The sequence below is a fragment of the Branchiostoma lanceolatum genome, chromosome 6, assembly GCF_035083965.1.
Source record: "Branchiostoma lanceolatum isolate klBraLanc5 chromosome 6, klBraLanc5.hap2, whole genome shotgun sequence".
NCBI classification, from domain to species: domain Eukaryota; kingdom Metazoa; phylum Chordata; class Leptocardii; order Amphioxiformes; family Branchiostomatidae; genus Branchiostoma; species Branchiostoma lanceolatum.
In genome coordinates, this window is record NC_089727.1 from 23250087 (window position 1) to 23271361 (window position 21275).

The window sequence follows — 21275 nt, forward strand, 5'->3', positions numbered from 1 at the left end:
ACACACACACACACACGCACGCACGCACGCACACACTTATGATATGTCTAAAACTGCGTTCAAGTGCCTGGGTTAGGGATGTCAAAGCCTTTCTTCCATTCTTCCATGACTTTAACAGTTTCAATATCAAATGTTTCTTGCAATGCACTAGACCCATTCCCCTCTCGCGAAGACCCAGGCCCAGAAAGAACAAGTTGTCAAAGTATGAAAGTCTCATACAAAGAAGGCTATTGTAGCATTTGGGGCCCAAAATGTATGATTATGTTAGTTACAACAGTTGAACAGTTGACTTCATGTCCTTCAGCCTATCATTCATTTTGAACCTAAGTGCCTATTTGACGTGTTCTCTACTTTGTACATGAGAGCCTTTTGACAACCTTGCGGAAGGAATTACAAATATCCTCCCAAATCGTGCTGGTCACTCCTTGTGCTTGTCAGTGGAGAATAAGGGACGTAACGTTTGATGAGGTATCAGGGTAAAATTCAGCAGTCTTACTAGTATTCTCAAGGCGGAGACGGTGTGTGCATGGTTGAGCTACACACGGCGCAACAACAAGCGGCCACAGCTGCTGTGGGAGTTTACACTCACGAGACTTTGACGCAAGTGTTATTGTATTGAATGGTTAGGTCTAGAGGCTGCCAGGTAATTGTTGTTTTATACAGATGTAGTTACAGCCACGTAATGATGACATATGTATACATCATACTAACATGGCGTCTGTGACGTCACTGGGATATCCCAGGATACAATTTCTGGGACATGCGCATATAGATTATAAGAATATCTATTATGGAGAGTTTTGGAGACGTACTATCTATTTGTCAAGAGAGGCGACATTCAAATAAAGCCACGGTCATACTTTCTTTATTCCTTCGTTCGATCAAAGATGCGGCATTGAGGAACCACCCCGTTAAAACGTTTCCACAAATGTTCTGGTTAAAAATATAATTAGCAATATCATCTCTAAACACAGTCTTGTTACATCGCAGCACTTTGCTACTTACTATTTCAATCTTACAACATTATCATTTATTTCTGTCCGTTTAATGTCTAACACAAAATACACGCTTTGTTTCTGCTCTTGAACATAATGCGTTAGACAATAGACACATAGTTTTCACTTCTGTCTGTCCAATGTTATTACCTACCGTTGTTCATACAAGTACATATGGTCCAGCGATCTTCAGTAATGTGACAAATTACACCAAACCTTTTCTGCTTGGTCACCATCTACATGTATTCCCTATGACGTAATCCCTTCAACACCAAACAACACTGATACCAGTAAAGATATACTCTGTTATTTATTTCTACATTAAAGTCTATCGTCACTACATATTTCTGTTACTACGTTTCACTAACATTTCCCGTTACGAATCCGAATACTATGACAGTGTACAACATGACGGAAACCAGACTAGGATCCTTCACAGAAGAGGGTTATATTGGACTTCTCATTCAAGACAAACCTTGTTTATTGTTAACTTACAAATACGTCAGTCGGTTCAGGTCAACATCTTTGCATACGATCTTTGCATACGCACCAGTTCCCTACGTCTACAGCTTTGTCACATTCAGAGACATGAATGTTACTTCATATGCTACTCCATCAACTAAGACCTCACAGAATTCTCATAATACTTTTTATAACAGATATCTTCTCTTGAAATAGATATGTAAGGAGTGCACATTAAATGCACATCTTAGGAAGTATATCATTACTTTATTTGTAACGATATATACTACAAACGTACTACAGATTACGTTAAGTTCTTGTAAATACAAGTCTCAAGAGTCAAGACAATTAAACCATTGATATTAAATGTTGTGTTTGTTAAGGTTTTTGTGCAGTCTATCTATAGAAAGAACATTTATGTAGCGAAACGACTTGCCATGTAGCGAAAAGGACTGTAGCGAAATGACAATGTAGCGAAAAAACCTGTAACCAGGTAACAAGGTAATAAGGTTACCTTTTTACGTACAGGAGAAGTTTATCATTTAACATACAGGGCAACATAAGACGATTTTGTAGCTTAAGCCCCGGTTACACATAGCCGACCATGGCCTGCCGACCTTCCCCCAACCATGGTAGCGAGTCGGTTGGGAGCAAGGTCGGCTGTGGTTGGCAGCTGGTCGGCACGAGTTGGCTACCGGTCGGCTGCGTCAGCCGAATGTTTTAAGCCAGGGTTGAGCCCCGGTTACACATAGCCGAACATGGCCTCCCGACTCTCTCCCGACCATGGTTAGAGTGATTCGGGAGTGATTCGGGAGCTAGGTCGGCTGTGGTCGGCTGGCGTTCGGCTGAGTCGGCTAGTGTTCGGCTGAGTTGACTGGTGTTCGGCTGCGCCAGCCGAATGTTTGAAAAAAATTAAACATTCGGCTCTGGACGGAGGGTCTGGAATGGGTTGGCTGATGTTCGGCTGGTGTTTGGTGCGGTCGGCTAGTGTTCGGCTGGTATTCAGGAGTAAATCAGCTGTAAAATTAGAACCTTAACCACGCCAGAACCACTGCTGACTTACTCCCAACTAGTTTCCAACCTACCCATGACTCACCCCAAGGCCGTAGACAAATCTTTGCTAACTCATTCCCAACCGACTACTATCGGAACGTGGGCGAATCACCCCGACCTTCACACGACCAAAAGCAAAGTAGAACATTAAAATCCGTATTAAAGTTAGCCATGATTCGATTTCGATCTCTCGTTGATATTAACAACATAGAAGAATAGAATATTTTCTTATCAAAAACGAAAATGACCCCTCTTTTGAAAGTCGCTAAATATGTCCAGTTCAATTCGTTAGCAGTTCTGCAATCAGTCGGGGTTTAGTCAGGAGAGATTCGGCAGTCTGCGGCTAGAGGTCGGGATACTATAGCCTCGGTCGGGTGGAGGGGGTGAATTTGTAACAAGGGCTTTATGGTCGCACATGTTGTTGAACAGTGCCTGTATCTTACGTTGGACATTATTGTTCTAAAAAGATTGAATCTTGGTTATTCAGGTAGGGAATAGTTATTAGGATGAAGACTTAAACAACTGGACCTTATAGAACAACTATTTACTACAATTGACGATATCATAGAGCAAAAAACAATATTGGTTCAATATAGTATAGCTGTACAGAGTCACCCTCCCTCCCAACAAAAAGTTTAAGGAAAACTGAATATGCTGGCAAACCTGCACCGATATTGCCATATTTGCCCGATGTGGATGTTAAAATATTTTTTGCCGATAAAGCACTGCATGCAAAATGCATGATTCATTTTGCAGAGCAAGCAAGAAAACGATGGCACGCCTTCTGTACAGGTGGAATCAAACTTAAATGATGGAATGGGGGCAAAATCATCTAAGGATTTAGGGGAAGCGCACAGAACACACAGAAACGCACAGGCACACACCACACATGAACACACATACACACATACACACACACACACACACACACACACGAACACACACACATACACACAGACACACACAGACACACACCACACATGAACACACATACGTACACACACACATACACACACAAGCCACACACACACACACACACATACACATACACACAGACACACTCAGGCACACACCACACATGAACACACATACATACACACACACATACACACACAAGCCACACACACACACATACACATACACACGCACACACACGCGCACGCATAGACTCACTCACAGCCTCTCTCCATATAAACATATGTATACATAGATACATAAGTATATATATACATATATATATATACTATATATGTTATATATGTATATATATGTATATATAGAGAGATACACGCCCGCACAGACGGACAGACAGATATGTATATTTCCCCTTCCCGAATAGGGAGGGAAATATGATTATAATTCCCCTTCCTGATAGGGAGGAAAATATGATTTTAGCATTTAGTGCCCCAAACTGGCAGTGACACTCTTGGAATGAAGGGTCTCTCCAAGGTATAAACTGATCATATTTCTAAGGATTAGTAGGTTTAAATACCCCATCTTCCCTCACGGACGAATCTCGTACAACATTTCTAAAAAGGGTTTAGAAGAATATGCCTGAAATCCCCGCGTCACCGCTACGAACTAGCGAACCCGACGGGATGAAACGTCTTTGAACGGGCGGGGGAGAACACGGACAGCCCTGTGCCTCGTTCTTAAGATTTCTCCAGGTGTACATTGATTTCTTATTTCTTTATATTTCTCTAACATTCTATGTTACGACGGCTTATGTCTCATGCTTAAAACGTTTCTCGAAAGTAGTTCCATAACTTAACATTTCTTTCACCTTCGTAATCTTTTATACAAGTCAATCATAGTGTTTTTGGTGATATTTCTTACACCATCTCCACAGATGACAACTCGCTGTGTGTCTGCATCTCGAGCGGTGCGACGACAGTCCTGTGGCCCTGCCCGGTCATCCGCCCCGGTCTGTACTGGAAGTCGACGGAGCCCCGGACGGCTTGAGCCAGGTCCCTCGGACCAGACATCGGTACGACACGGGTAGGATCCCCGGACCCGAGAAGAGCACGCGCCTGGTCCCTCGGGCTGGAGCGGCCGCCATTCTCAAATGCCACGGCGATGGTGCTGACAGTGTTCACCGGAGTGATGCCCACCCTTCGGTGCTTCCGGTTCCGCCACTTGTCCCTCAGCTCCTTGAAGAGCTTCTTGATGTACTTGCGGACGTTGTCGTTCATGGCCGTGTAGACGATGGTGTTGATCATGCTGTTGGACATCGCCAAGGACTCCATGACGAAGTGCAAGGTGAAGTTCAGCTCGGTCTTGGACAGGATGTCGTGGAAGAAGTCCCGGACGATGGCGTAGCCGTAGAACGGTCCCCAGCACAGCACGAACAGGATCAGGATGATGATGAGCAGACGGACACCGCGTCTCTTCGATCTAGTCAGGAAATAATTGAAAAAACATGATAAGTCTAAATATTGGAAGATTCATTACGACGAAATCTGAATTCCTATGACATTTCTACACAGACAGGTGTATCTAACTGTGCGTGAACGGTGTTCAGAAACAGAGACAGGTGTATTTACCTGTGCGTAGATGGTGTTCAGCACCAAGGACAGGTGTGTATACCTGTGTGTGGATGGTGTTCAGCAACAGGTACAGGTGTGTTTACCTGTGTGAGGATGGTGTTCAGCAACAGGGACAAGTGTGTTTACCTGTGTGTGGATGGTGTTCAGCACCAAGGACAGGTGTGTTTACCTGCGTGTGGATGGTGTTCAGCAACAGGGACAGGTTTGTTAACCTGTGTGTGGATGGTGTTCAGCACCAAAGACAGGTGTGCTTACCTGTGTGTGGATGGTGTTCAGCACCAAGGACAGGTGTGTTTACCTGTGTGTAGATGGTGTTCAGCACCAAGGACAGGTGTGTTTACCTGTGTGAGGACGGTGTTCAGCACCAAGGACAGGTGTGTTTACCTGTGTGAGGACGGTGTTCAGCACCAAGGACAGGTGTGTTTACCTGTGTGTAGATGGTGTTCAGCACCAAGGACAGGTGTGTTTACCTGTGTGAGGATGGTGTTCAGCACCAAGGACAGGTGTGTTTACCTGTGTGAGGACGGTGTTCAGCACCAAGGACAGGTGTGTTCACCTGTGTGTGGATGGTGTTCAGCACCAAGGACAGGTGTGTTTACCTGTGTGAGGATGGTGTTCAGCACCAAGGACAGGTGTGTTTACCTGTGTGAGGATGGTGTTCAGCACCAAGGACAGATGTGTTTAGCTGTGTGTGGATGGTGTTCAGCACCAGGGACAGGTTTGTTAACCTGCGTGAGGACGGTGTTAAGCACCAAGGACAGGTGTGTTTACCTGTGTTTGGATGGTGTTCAGCACCAAGGACAGGTGTGTTTACCTGTGCGAGGATGGTGTTCAGCACCAAGGATAGGTGTGTTCCCAGACGTCACTGAATTTGTATCCCCCCTTATCACGATTAATGTCTGTATCCTATCCCTAAAGGTCTACGAAAACCCTGTTGTTATAGGTCAAGTTTGTTTGTTTGTTTGTCAGGTACACTAGCGTGTGTATTCTACCTGATGATGGCTTCCTCCTGAGATTGTGTGTGGTGGCCGGGCACGCTCCGGTTCCAGATCTTACAGGCGATGCGGATGTAGCAGTAGGACATGATGACGACGGGCAGGACGAACTCACAGACCAGGATGAAGATGTAGTAAGTCTTGTACCTGCAGCGGCAAAACAAACATTCAGTCACAACAACCATCTTAGATCAGGAGGGAGATAGCAAATTTACGATAACAACAAAGGCGTCCTTAGGGAATAGTTCATACCCAGAATCGGGCAAAATATTATCTACATTTATAACTGGACCTTTGTGTGAATGGCTACCTGGTCAGAGTAACTTACAAAAGACATTGCAAGTTAACAACCAGATCTTTAACTTTGATCCACAGATAAAAATCGCACACGCACTTGAGTTCCAAATGTGCCGTTAAAATTACATGGCATTATGGTTCTATTCTTCAACACTTTTTATTAGGAGACTCCTTTTAAAAGACAACCACGTCCTTCAAATATTCAGAAGATCGTCGTCTTATATCCGTTTGAAGTCCATGCCCTAAACCCGTTAGAAAACCGTGCCCTTCAACTCTTCAGAAGAACATGCTTTAAATCCGTTAGTGTCCTTCATTCATTGAGAAAACTGTGCCTCCAGCTCTTTAGAAGGTCTTTTTTTTCAACAACTTGGAATGTTGTACTCTAAAGATAAGGTGGTTTTGTGACTTAAGACTTAAAGTTTCTTGGTTCAAATCCCTAGCAGGCCCCAGTGCAGTGCCCTTAGAAAATGCACTTCATTCTATTTCCTGACTTGACTCAGGCAAAAAGATGATCTCAGATTAGGGACGTCCTCTCGGATGGGACGTACAGCCGGAGGCCCAGTGTTGGAGGACAGCCACACTTGAGCACGTTATAAATCCCACCGCACCAATCGAAAAGAGTAGGGGTCCTTCCAAATGTGAGTGGATCAAACCTTACAGTCTGGCCTAACGCAGTTTGTACTCACTTAATTACGTACAAGGCTGGTGTGTTACGTCTAGAGGCGGTTTACTGGTTATGCTGAAATAACAGACAAACAGATAAACAGAAACTACGGGAATGTCTATTTTGCAATTCTATCACTTAATAGTTCAAGCTATTTAGCAGTAATAACTTCCCACTACTATTACAGCAACTATATTCCCCTAAGTTTCATGGTTTTACTTGTTCGGCTACAGGGGGACATACAATCAGGATGGCTTAACTAGCCAAAGAAATACATGCATATGTTAGGGTAGAGACTCCGATCTGCTAGAATCGGTGATTCTTCTGGTAGAGAGTTCTAGAGGGAAGGCGTATGTCTAAAGTTCTAGAGGGGAGGGGGCGTATATCTAAATGACCATGACATTTTTTCAAGGTTCTGAATCCAATAACCATACTTTTTAAGCTGCTAGTTTGTTTGTTTGTTTGAACCCTTGTTTATTCATGATAAGCTCAAATCGGCACGCAGGCCGCTGTTCATAGAGGTCATGACGGAAGAGGTAAGGGTCAGATACAATATAACAGAGATATTTCTATTGGACTATCTAAAAATTGGTCTTCTCCTTATTTGCATATCAATTCATAGTTCGTGGTTATAAACCTGCTGTTCAACTGATCTTGCTCACAGGCACTGACGAAAAGTAGTGGATGCTACTTGAAACGTCTGACCGTTTCCAAAATCATATCCAGTTGTTTGAGTAATTGCTTTTTGGCGTAGAGATATACAGTCATTTGAGTCCTATAATAACTCTATCAACATATATAATTACATATTTATGGTACATCATCATCGTCATCATCGGTACTATGGTACAACAATATACAATAGCTCCAAAATATAACATAGTAGGGCGAAAGCTGATTCATGGTCCGTGTCCGTTCGTTTTGTTCATTTCCGTTATCAAGAGTCTCTTAAAGGAAGTCAGATTCGGAGCCGTACGTGTGTCTGGCGGTAGGCTGTTCCAGACATTTGGTCCGCGGTAGGCTACCGATCTTCTAACGGTCTCTCGCTTGGGTTTGGGGACAACGAGCTGACTGCTTGTGATTTGTCTGGTTGTCCGTGTACTTTGGTCTCTGCAGTACACAAACATCTGGCGCATGTAGGGTGGCAGTTTGTTGTTTAGGGCTTTGTAGATTTGTAAGGCATTGTAGTACTGGTGTGTTGCTTTGATAGTCATTGTTGATCTATAAATCATTGACGAAGACAACCTCTAACTTTTGTAAAACGTCTTATTTGAAAATTGCAACATATTGAAAACCATTCATTCATTCATTCATGGGCCATGTCAACATAAATGTACAGTATGACAAACTTAGTACAGCAGACAAAGACAACTTTCAACTTTGTTAAACGTCTTATTTGGTAATTACTGTAAATGCATTTGATTTTGCGGTGGTTATAAATTATATATACAGTACCAATTATGAACTACCTAGAATAAGGTCTGATAAACCAATAGTACCCCAGTAAGGTTTTCTGTAATATTCACGTTTATTGTTAATTGTTAGCATCCCGATACTTGTGTTACGTATTTATGTCTGCGGTTCAACATTGGCCTTAAGCCGTCTGACTGTACTGAGAATGAAAAGTATTCTCCTGTAATGAAGCCGATATAGCGTAATGGATCCTTTTAGTCTGAAATTGTTCTGGCACGAAGTCGTTATAGCAGACCTGACCCCTCGAGGCCAGAGAAACCGTACCGGCGAGGCACAGGCAAATTTCCCTTGAGGACGATTGCCGCACGTACAACGATAAAGACATTCATCGCCGTTATGTTTCCTTATCAGCCTCCTGGGTGAACAGAGGTCTCATGAATGCATCATTGGATCTTTGCAGTTGCGAGAACTCGTATCTGATGATCTCTACAGACGACAATAGATCATCAAGTGGAATTTTTGACTTCAAAGGACCGACTGCGTTAATGGGCTGTCCTATGGTGGAGTGGCAAACTGCATGTAGATTGGGGATGAATGATACTGACGGGACGGTTGTGTTGGAACAAGCCGTATCCTCATGGGCATGGGCTCGTTGAGATAAGAGATACTATGGAGCTAAGCTTGAGAGGGAGAGAAGGTGGCAGCGTGCGCGCGAGAGAGATAGAGAGATAGAGAGCCTGCTGTCCTGACCTGCAAGAAATAATTGATACGGCGTAACACAACTAGGTTTTCTAACTTTGATTTCTTACTTGGAACCACATACAGCCAAGGCTGCCCAGCGAGACTACGCCAATGATGAGACTGTTAGTTTGTTACCACTGCTGCCCACAATCACAATCCTCCGTAACACTTTTGATAACGCTGCTTTGACAGAAGGTATGTCCTCGCGGTAAAGGTCTATTCCTAGGCGTCGCGACTTGCAGGCAGAACCAGGTTTTATACCAAAACTCTGAATAGATATACTAATGAAGTCACGACAAATTCATTCCGTACGTCCGAGGAGTGTCGGGAAAACTAAGACGACTCTTCAAAAACTTCAACATTGCCACTAACTTCAAACCACACTCAAGCCTCAGGCAAAACATCAAAAAGACCGATCACACAAAGGTATCAAAGCCAATGTCATCTACAAACAGCTGCAGAAATGTGAGGAACCCAACTGCAATAACATGAACATTGGGGAGACTAGTCGGCCACTAAGACAAAGGTACAGAGAACATTGCAGAGAGAGCACAAATGGCTACTCCTCGGCCATGTACCCGCACCATTTACAACACAACCCAGGACACTCATTCAATCTAGAATCCACAGATATCCTAGACCTTGAACCCCGTTGGTTCGAACGGGGGAGTTAAAGAAGTAATATATGAGCGAATGTACAATCCCACATACAGCACCCTAAACAGGAAAGGAGGTCTACGTGTCAAACTTTCAGGCACTTGGGATAGCATGCTGCCCCCACCCCCGACGAACAACATTATCTCCTTAAAACAAACACGAGCATACAACCTTGTCTTGACTTACTATTCTGAGCCATCTGAAATTATCTTCACTTCATTAGTATATCTATTCAGAGTTTTGGTATAAAACCTGGCTCTGACAGATCTTTCCTTAGTAACTGACGAAAGATAGCGGATGCTGTCTGAAACGTCTGACTGTTTCACAATTTTATCAAGTTGCTTGAGCAACTGTTTTAGGCGTTTTGATGAATCATTTCTAATTCTGTAATACGCACTAATCTGTTAAATGTAATTGTTAAATGTCATTGTTACATTATTTGTACTAAATTATCGCATCATGCAGATGATTTCATCTAGGGGGACTTGTCCGGACTACTTTACGCTAAGCACAGCACTGTCACAGATATCACTCCGCACAGCATGCTGGAATAGCACAACAATAAAGATTGGAGTCAACTCTTATAGCCGTGTCTATCCTACTTAAATCCTACGTGATTATCAATTGCAAGAAGCAAGCATCCATAGACACCAGAGCACAACAGTCATGGGCTCGGCGATCCCATACCTTCGTCGAATGGTGTTAACATGAATAAAAGATGTGTTTGAAAGGTGTGTTATGGAATGCATAAGTAATGTATGATGATGTTCACCTTCATTTAACTTCCGAATGCAAGTATCAAATTACCGTCATTTACAACTTTGGAATCATAGCATTTTCTCATCAATGAAGTAGATTATAGCCTTATATGTTTTCCTCTCTATGTTACAGTTCTCAGTTCATATGTCTTGAGGCGCCATTGTGAAAAGCACTGCCCACATGTGTGCCTTTCACTGTGACCATGTGTCCTCGTATATAGGTCGTCATCCAAAAAACAGCACATTGAAAGGGAATTACAGCTTTTCCAAATTAATCATGTAAAGAAGGACCTGATTTGCATAGAATGCATCTCATTATTTTAACTAGAGTTCCACGAACACATATCTTCGCCGAATAAGCAAGGGTTTCTATAAAGAGTGCAGAGAGCGGTGTTTTTATAGAGTTCTTAAATCTATCATGTTTATAAATGTTACCTCATATATTAAGTTGAGTGTATCAATTGACATGTGTGTTTATGTACAGGGTATAGTAGTTTGCAAGTTAGATAAGAAATGTATGTTACAATCAATGCCTAGGTAAGTATGATTGCTGTTGTAAGAAGAGCGTTTGAATTATATGTGCCAAGCGTTAACATGTCAAAAATGTAGCTTTGTGTGTATGGGCAGTATTACCTTAAGTAGCAATTTGTTGTTATATCAAGGCAACACAGACCATGTCGTGGTCTGTATAGTATGTGTCTATTACAGTAACTCTGATACTGTTTTGTACATGTCCTCGGACGTAAACGTGATCTAGAAGTGTACTATTGTCAGTGGAGCTTGAACTGTCCCGTTACGGATTATAAGGATTTGTGGAGGAAGAGGTCGAAATTGAAATTACCAAGGATAATTGTCAAGATGTCACTTGGAAGTTGATGTATGAAGTTTTTGTAGTCTATCGATAAAGGCTGCTTCAGGCAAGGAGTGTGGTCTGTAGATGTTAATGCTGTTGACTGTGGTCGATAGTTTGGTGACTGTGGTAGCTACATGTATGCACTCCAGTCCATCTCTGAAATATGGAGCTGTGTAGGATTGACGTCTTGTGTTCATCACCCCTCCTCCTGTTCCATTTCTGTCTGTTCTAAAGGCCGTTGCTTGTGGCAGAAAATGTTTAGTCTGTTATTGGCCATTCAGGAAGGTTTCCACGAAGCAGAAGACATCGACCGGTTGTGTTGATCTGTCAGCTCTCATGTTTTCTAGATGTTCCGCGCAGGAGCATATTCAGGAACTTTACATTAATGCAAGTATCGTGGGCTTCTCTGAGAATTGACGTTGAAAAGAAAGAACTCTGCAGTGGACTTTGCATGTGTGTGAGTTTGTATGTGGACAGCGTAACTCGAGGAGCTGTTGACGGTTGTGTCACTTGTGCATGATATTTAGTGGATGGGTAGGGGTGTCGAAGAGGAAGATCACGTTCGATAATGGGCCTTCTAGCGAGTATTTAAGGTACTGCTAGAGAGCTTCATAGCTTCAGGCCAAATTTGTTTAAGTGGTAGATAGCTTCTGGGATCGGGAAAGGAAGTAAGTGGCTGAAATTAAGGCCTCCTAGCTGCCTTATCTAGAACTGCAGTTTGCTTTTTTATTGTTGCATTTGGAGACAAATAACTCCAGCAGGGATAGACGGATCATCATAATTTATAGCATGTAGATAGTTTGGGTAATGCTTCAGATAATTGACCACTTATTATGCAAATTAGGAGCTAATTTTCATAATAATGAGGAAAGTTTATCAATCCGCTGAAAGCTTGTAGTCAAACTTCTTGCATGAGCTATGGTCATGATTTTCAAGTGGTGTATAACGTTGGGTAACATAAATTCGTGGGGTACTTAAATTCGGGATTTTTCGAAAACGGGGTATTTAGGGATATGTGGTAGATGCAACATCAGTAATACCGCTAGAAATGCAAACTTGACAGACTAACGCATTCAGAACACTGTCTGAAAAGCTTCGATAACCATGCATTAGAAGTTGGCGACGTCAAAAACTCTCCGTCCCTTATTGACAGAGTCTGGGGGCTTCGTGGGAGACTCACACTGCACGGTTGTTCGCTGGTTTAAAAGACAAATGTCACATCTCCTGCCTGCTAAACACAATTATTTACAAGACAACTTATTACAATCTCTTTTGCTAACCTGCAACTGGATTCTAAGTGTGATCAATCATCAAAACTCCTCTTTGTTGCTACAACCTACGGCACGTGTATTTTCCCGCCGCCATATTGTTACCCAGAATCATGTCGTCAAGCAGACGACAAAAGGTTTGTGAGGAACACTTTTTTGTCTAAATGTTGCGTGTGATAGTGGACTGAGGACGATATTTTCCTCAAAGTTTGCTCCTAACACAACAAGGAACACATGGACATAGTAGTATAACCATTGCTACGGCATCCAGCTAACTTGCCATGAATAATGTACACGTTGCCATGACGGTGGGGATCGACTTTGAGTGACGTTCTACCGACTCAACAAACGGGATGTAATCGAATGCCTGATGTGTGCGGTACGGCCGTTTTTTCGTGTATTTTTTTTTACTTGGACACGTCTATATCCATAGCACTCTCCTCAAGCCAAGGATGGAACGAATAGCTGCTGTATAAAATGTGATTAGCGGTAAGATATTCAAGACGAATCTTCTCTCCCGAATTAATGTGCCCCCCTGTCCGACAGCACCGTAATTGTGCGTGCGGCGGACGGTAGTTTCAAGTTGAAATATTATGGTGTCAGCACGACTAGAGACAAAATCTACCATATACATGATTAGTGCAAAGATAGTACATGATACTGACAGAATAATAGAAAAAAAGGATGGTTTATTGTTCTGCTAGATTGATTTTAGTCAACCATTATCGGAAAAATCCCGAATTTAGGTTACCCAACGTTAGCTCTTGGGGCAGTGAGTACGTGATATATAAGTTTAGACCCACCTAGTGGCTTGCTTAGAAATGCAGTGGGCCTTTTTGTTTGTTACTTTTGAGGGGATAACTCAAGCAGGGATTGATGGATTTTCCTTGTTTTTGGTATATAGGTACCATAGGTGACAATCAACATAATGAGATGCACATTCTTAGGATGACAGCCTGTGAGAACCTCAATGATGCGATTTTTAAAAGTTTATGTTTGCTATTTCAAGATAGCGTGAGTGAATTCAATGATTGACATAATGAGATGCTAATTATACAAAACAAGAGCTAATGTGTATATTTGATTGTATATAAATACACTGTTTTTTCAAAAAGTTTCTTGAGTAACTGTTTTATATTGTATTTGATACCTGGATGTCTATCCGTCATTGACATTCAAACATGTGGAATGTCACTGGAAAAGAGGGGAATATCGATAAATATCATTTCGGCAAATGAAGACCTAATTTGAATGATTGATGAGAAAATGCTATATAGCACCATATTGGTGAATGGCGGAAAAGTGATACTTGCATCAGTCGGTAATTTTGATATTATTCGGCGAAAGTATGAGGTCGCGGAACTTTTATTTGTTAACAAGTGAATTAAATCAGATTAAATGTAATATTAGGTCATCTTGTCGTCGAGGTAATTTGGTCTGCGGCGAAACTGTTTTGATTCCAACCTCATGATCGCTCGGCTAGAAAGGATATCCTAAAAATCCAATGATCCAAATAATGGAATGATACATCATTTAATCTTCTGATGATCACTCAGCTAGGGAGATACTCCAAATTGTGTCATTCAAACCAACGGCACGCAGTCAATTGACGTAGGCTGTCCTTCATGGTTGGGCGTGTTGGAGAAGTTCAAGTGCCTCTGAAGTTCTGAGATGAACCTCTTAATCCCAACTATAAAGTTAACAGGAGTCTCTACCGAAGACGGGTAGAAAAAAAGGTCTTCATTTATCTGAAGAAATCATGGCCTCAAATTGCTACAATGTTATTTCCCCTGTCACTTATCTGGGAAGTTCGCCATTTAAAGACTTGCATCGGAATGCCAGCGGTACTGTATATAGTACTGCCTTCCAGGGTGCTTGTAGTTCATAACCTGTGGTGACAGACAATAACACCACATCTCTGAGCGGGATTGTGGGTTACGATGCCCTCCAACAGGAGAAGTAATTACGTTGTGTTCTTATCACCGTGGATAATGCCTGAACTAGACTGCGTTATCAGACTGTATTGTTTCCAGAAGTAGTTTTGGGATTGAAGAAAGAAAGATTCGTCATCGAAATATGTTACGGATATGGTTCCACCTGTCATGGTTTCATTGAGTTCATTGTAGCACATGCTGGAATTAGAGTCAAATATTGTCGGAATCAAAACCTTTTGAAGCTTTAAACTACCGCAATATAAAGCACATCATTTGAGATTACAGACCGCCAAAATCCATGCTAAAACAACAAGTGAACCGTGTTGAAAACGACATTTCACATCTCCCTGTTTAGAGCCGAATCGTAGGCCTTGTGGATAAGTTGTAATATTGTCAATATCATTAACGATGCCATGCCCTATTTCCAAAGAAGAATGAACCTTCTCAGATTAAATTTTACATCAAGAAGATCTAGAAAGGGCCATCGATTATCGAAACATAATGCCATCAATTTTTGCTAGCCTTTCCAAGCATAATAACACACACACACACACTGGTGTTTTCATCAGCTCAAAGACAGACAAACATTCAAGTTTGAAGAAAAGTGTAAAAATGACCAACTTTCTGGGTCAGTCACGCAGCAATGAAACAAGAACCCAGCTGTTAGAACCATTCAACTGATAGACAGCACTAAGGTCCACATTTGATGAAAAGAAATCTAAAAAAATCATCTGAAAAAGACATCCGAAAATCCTATTTTTGAGACAAGTGCAAAGAATGACCTACTTTCAGGGACTGCCTCACATTGATGAACCAAGAACCCAGGCTTTGAAAATGTCCAGTTGATAAACAGCATTAAGGTTCACATCTGATAAAATGTTGAATCAGAAAAAAATCTCACTTTGGTATTTTCATTACTTCAAAGACAGCCAAAAATAATCAAATTTGAGGACAAGTGCAAAAAAATGACCTACTCTCAGACACTCGGGTCTACATTTCACAGAAAAATAAACTGCACAGATATCTGAGTTTGTATTTTGTATGTCAAAGCAAGGACATTATAATGTCCTTGGTCAAAGTTAGGACAAATCACATATTTTCTGAAATCACGAAAAATGGCCTACTTCTGGTAGCAACTACAGGCTATCAAAACAAAAACCCAAACTTTGCAAGTATTCAATTAGTAGCTATTTCATGTATCTATATGTCGTATAAATTTCAAGAAAAATATTTTACGGCTCGATGACTTATAGCGTCTCGAAGTTAGGCAAAATCATAGTTTTTTGTAGCCTTAAAGCAAGGCTTAAAGTAAGACATCGTATTGTTTTGAGGATACCCAAGTACTCAAATATATTTGTACATCAACATCACACCGTTTCTCTAGAAGTTTAAGCATTGTTCTAAATTGATCCTTTCTAGTTTTCTGCTACGTTAAAGCATTTAGCAGTGAGCGTGCTCTAAACTTTGCCAATTTTCATGTTGTCACCATACAAAAATCAGTCAAAATGGCCCCAAAACTTGATCGGGCTGTTGCCATGGCAACGATGAGTGTTGAGCGGAAAGAGAGCTATTTTCAGGGGTTGTGGACCAAGTACGATCTCTGTGCAAAATATAAGCCAAATCGATATTTTGACCGTGACCACTATTGTTTGATCCTTACAGACATTGGCTCTTAAGACTTTATGATCTTTGAAAAAAGATACTACCAAAAGCGTCGATGAAGATTAGATATACGGTAGTGGATGCTACCTGAAACGTATAACCGTTCCCAAAATCTTTCCGTTTGTTTGAGTAACTGTTTTGTAGCGTATAACATTAAATTACGTCGTACCTGCGATGGGGGTTTTATCCGTCATATCGATAGCGCCGTACGTCGTGCGTTTGGGAAAAACCGGTTACAATAGTTTGAATATATAAAGTCGTGTACAATGTACCTCGTAGGTAAATCGTACGATGGGTTTTGTGAGTGTACCTAGGTCAATCGCAGGTCAATCGCAGGTCAATCGCACGTAAAATTAACCATCGCTGAGCGTCATGCGATGGAAAATACATCTTAAATGGATTTTGAACACTTTCAAAAGTTCATCCGTCGTCGTACCATTTTTGCAGCCCCAAAGTCAGGTTTTACCATAGGCTGTAGGTCTCGGAAGGAGAGTTTGTACTATATATATACCGAATATATACCGGGATATCGGGTGATAGGCTGGGCGGATCCCAAACTTACCCGAAAGCCGACGTCGCCCGAAGAGCGCCCGAAGGTGCGCGCCCGAAGGACGCCCCACAGCGCCGCAGGCGCCAAGCGAATTCCTCGCGAAGCGGCTGTCTCGTATAGGACGACGGGGGGCCGTCGGGAGTATTTGCATAACTATGGGTCAGGATGGATTACGCAACTGCTCAGCGGGGAAGACAAACTCGCTATTGTTTGAATCCGCGGAGCTGAGGCCTACTGCCCATGGTTTTACTACGGTCTTCTTTTAATGATAAGGTGAAAAATCCATAAATTTCGACCATGTTCTGATGGTTTCAGTTTCTCTGATATTGCCGATGTTGATGCAAAGTGTAACCATCAGAGCGGAAAAGCAACCAGAAAACAGCGCGCCCGCAGAAGAGCCTGCTTCCAAGTTTTGATTTTCCACGTGTCAGATCCAGTACCACACACAGGTGATGCATACAATTATTTGATGGCTATATACACGTGGATTCATAATTACATCACACCTCAGTCCTATCCTGCCTTTATTTTCAGTTTGCCAAGGGAACAGTTTGAAGTAAATAAAATGGCATATCAGGAGTATTTTCTATCAGAAAGAAAGTATATTATCAGAAAAAAACTCGTTAAGTCTGGTACATGGTCTGACAATCCTATACCTTTGCTCAATTTGAACCTTTGGTAGGTGTATTGGTTGTGCAAAGGAAGGTCAAGTTCGAAAATAGTTTACCTTGCGTTTTTCAACAGTACTGCAGCGGACTTTGCATTTTTTGTGTTTGTATGTAGGCAAAAAAAAAAGTGACGGAAACGTTGATGGATCTTCATGATTTTTTGCAGGTGTGTAGATGTTGTGGATACGGAGGTCTAGTTTTACCTACGATTTACAAGCGATCACCGTGCGATTTACAATGTATGCTTTCCTAGCTGGCATAAGCAATTTGTGTCGATTACGTCTTTTGATGAATTGGCAAGCAGTGGACGCGTCTCTCGTCTTCCCGTGTGTACTCTTATTTGCTCTCTATTAACCATGAGTTCATCTAGGTCATATGCAAGGATTGTGTTGCCTCTGAGAAGGATGTTGTTGCTACTTGTGCCCGTCAATTATGTATTTTGATGAATTGGCAAATAATGACTCCGTCCCTCGTCTTGCTGAGTGCATTTCTGTTCGCTCGCAGAGTAGTAAACACGGGCCTGTCTTGGTCACGAAAGGAATTATCCGCCCGTGTCGCCTCTGAGCAGGAATAGACCCCTTTCCAAATACCGCGGCCATTTTGAATCTAGCGCGAGAGCGCGTGGTTCCAGCGCGGGAAAGCGCGGGAAAACTACACACCCGGTAAGTCCGAGCCAGCGGTAATGGCGTCCTCAATAGAAAGCAGCGTTGAGTCATCTTCGGCGGCGAGATGTTCTCCTCCTCGGTGAAATCCATCGATATATTTGCATGGCACAAGTAGATGATATTGTTGTGGACACTTGGACTTGATATCGGCCAGTAAAATTGTGAATTTCGACTACTTTTCCACAGTTCCTGCCGGGATGTTGAGCGCGCGCTACAGTGATAGAATGCTAATATGTTTACACCGCGTGCTTGTAGTTTCCCTAGTAATGTTAGCTTAAGTCGAGAAAAATCCCACAAAACATACACTTTTCGGGCTGGGATCCTTATAGCTACGTTTAGGTATGAATATAACTCTTGAGCCTTTTGGCTGTCGTGGCAATGCCAACATCATCTTGAAATTACGTTAGTTTGAGGGAGGGGCGTGTTTTCAGTGCAGCGTTACATCGACTTCGCTCAGCAATATTTTATATTCCCGCCAAATGAAATCCTGCAAAACGTTAAAATATAGGCTTGAGTTCAATGTCCTTTTGGGTACAAATTTGACAGCATTCCGGCGGCTTTTTGACGATCTTTTAGGATACGAAGACTTTAGTCTTGAGGACTCCAAGTACGTGAGTGAAGGTGTGTTTTCCACTGTATCTGACGATCCTTTAAATCATTTTGCGCGGCAATATTTCAGATATCTGTTGCCCGGATGGAACCCGAAAAACGTTAAATAGTATTGACTTGAGAACTGAAGGACCTCATGCCGATATTTTTCCTTTTTTTGTGGGGTTTCATCCTGTGGAAATCTAAAATATTTCCGCGAAAAGTGATGTAATGAAACACGCCCCCTGCTTTCACTCACGAACTTCATCAAGCTAATCTTGGCACTAAAATATTGTCAAAGTCAAAAGAGCCACCGAAGTTCCGTCAAATTTCTACTCGCAAAGCCCTCAAACCCATATTTTCACGTTTCTGTAATATCATCCGACGGAAATAAAGATATTACGGCGCAAAGTGAAAACACTCCATCTTCACTCACGTACTTTAGGTTTTGATATTTCAGAAAACTCGTCAAAAGAAGCCGCCGAAATTCTGCTAAATTCCTAACCAAACTGACCTTGAGCTCAAGCCTACATTTTCACGTCTTTTTTTGTTGGATTGCATTCAGCGGAAATGTCAAATATCGCCATGCGGAGAGATGTAACAAGAAAGAAAGGAAAAGCTAGACAGAAAAGAAAGAAAGGCTAGACAAAAACACACGACCCCCTCTCAACGCGCGTTTTCCCAGGCGAAGTTGGCATCGTCCAAAATTACGGTCACAACCGGTAAAATTCTGTATATTTCTATCTAAGTAGCTATAAGGATCCCAGCCCGAAAAGTGTATGTTTTGTGGGATTTTTCTCGACTTAAGCTAACATTACTAGGGAAACTACAAGCACGCGGTGTAAACATATTTGCATTCTATCACTGTAGCGCGCGCTCAACATCCCGGCAGGAACTGTGGAAAAGTAGTCGAAATTCACAATTTTACTGGCCGATATCGAGTCCAAGTGTCCACAACAATATCATCTACTTGTGCCATGCAAATATATCGATGGATTTCACCGAGGAGGAGAACATCTCGCCGCCGAAGATGACTCAACGCTGCTTTCTATTGAGGACGCCATTACCGCTGGCTCGGACTTACCGGGTGTGTAGTTTTCCCGCGCTTTCCCGCGCTCGAACCACACGCCCTCGCGCTAGATTCAAAATGGCCGCGGTATTTGGAAAGGGGTCTATTGAAGGTGTTAGGTGATACATTAAGCGGTCTGCCTTGTAACTAGACCATGTAATCATGTCTGCCGTTCTAAACGTAGAGCTATTTCACGTTTCTAGCGATTGATTATGTGGAGCTTTTTTCTTTTTATTTAGTCTTGGACGTTTTTTTATTTGATTAATGAATTGACCAGCCGTGCAATAAAATTATAAAAAGGACAGTTGGCACGTTCCTATAGGTATGGACGAATATTTGGCTTTTGCATGCATCTATCTCATCTATGCTAAATTGTAAAGCAAACCAGCATATGAGCAGAGCACTTCCACGCGATAGACGACGCAAGTGGACAGGATACACACGCGTAAGGTACCTTTAAGTACAGTAATAAGGGAACCAAAAGGGTATTCATCCCGCAGTATCGTCTGTTGGACAACTTGACGTTTACGTAAGTCCCCGGTTGCGCCCACCATGGCCCCGTTGGAAGCGGCTTAGGAGCTCGGTCGGCTGTGGTTGGAAGCTGGTCGGCACCGTTGGCTACTGGTCGGCTGCGCCAGTGGAATGTCTTTAAAATGTTAAAAATATTTTGCTGTGGACGGAAGGTCTGGAATGGCTTGGCTGGTTGTTGGCTGGTGGTTGGGAGTCGGTTAGAAAGCATTTAAATAAGTCATGTACTGGTTGGGAAATGGTTGGGACATGTTGGCGCAAAAAGATAGGTACCAGGTGTGGCCTCAAACAGGTCAGACTGCTCCAGACCTATCGCTTTGCCGGTTGGCTAGTGGTGGGGGGGGGGCATGATCGGCTATGTTTAGTCTGGACTTAAGGGAATGTACGGGACTGGTTGGTCCTCGGATGAACGCCAGAACGCGATCGAAATTTATGAATCTGTCACGTCATCATTACAAAAAAAGGTCGTAGTAAAACCTGAATTGGGGCCTTAAAATCGCACGGCGATGGATGAGATTTTGAACATGTTCAAAAACCTTTTAGCCGTATTTTCCGTCGTATGGCGCTCGGCGATGACTTATTCTACGAGCCGTGCGATTTACCTGCGATTGACATAGGTACGCTAAAAAAATACCCATCGTACGATGTACCTACGATTTATGCGACCACGACTTCATAGAAGAACTTAATTGCACGACAATTGTACACGGTAAAATGCATGGCAACAAGTATCAAAACATGATACAAAATAGAAGTACAGTAAGACTTGACAGACTAATTACCTTCGCCGTAGGCAGAAGGATATATTTTTGGTTGGGATTTGTGGAGTGATGGTGTTGGCAATATAACTCTTGATGCCATGAACGGATGTTGCTGATTTATGGTAGGTAACTTACTGTTTGGGGGATA

The 21275-nt window shown here is 42.4% G+C and overlaps 1 protein-coding gene across 1 annotated transcript in view; it reads right to left on the reverse strand.

Annotated features, from left to right (window-relative positions):
* Positions 1-849: 849 nt before the first annotated feature.
* LOC136437072 (prokineticin receptor 2-like) overlaps positions 850-21275 on the reverse strand; it is a 63841-nt gene continuing 43415 nt past the window's right edge. The window contains exons 3-4 of the mRNA XM_066431540.1: positions 6049-6198; positions 850-4904 (exon numbers count right to left, since the gene is read on the reverse strand). Coding sequence (XP_066287637.1) covers positions 4343-4904; positions 6049-6198 — 712 coding nt within the window. The 3' untranslated portion in view covers positions 850-4342. The remainder of the gene's footprint in view (positions 4905-6048; positions 6199-21275) is intronic.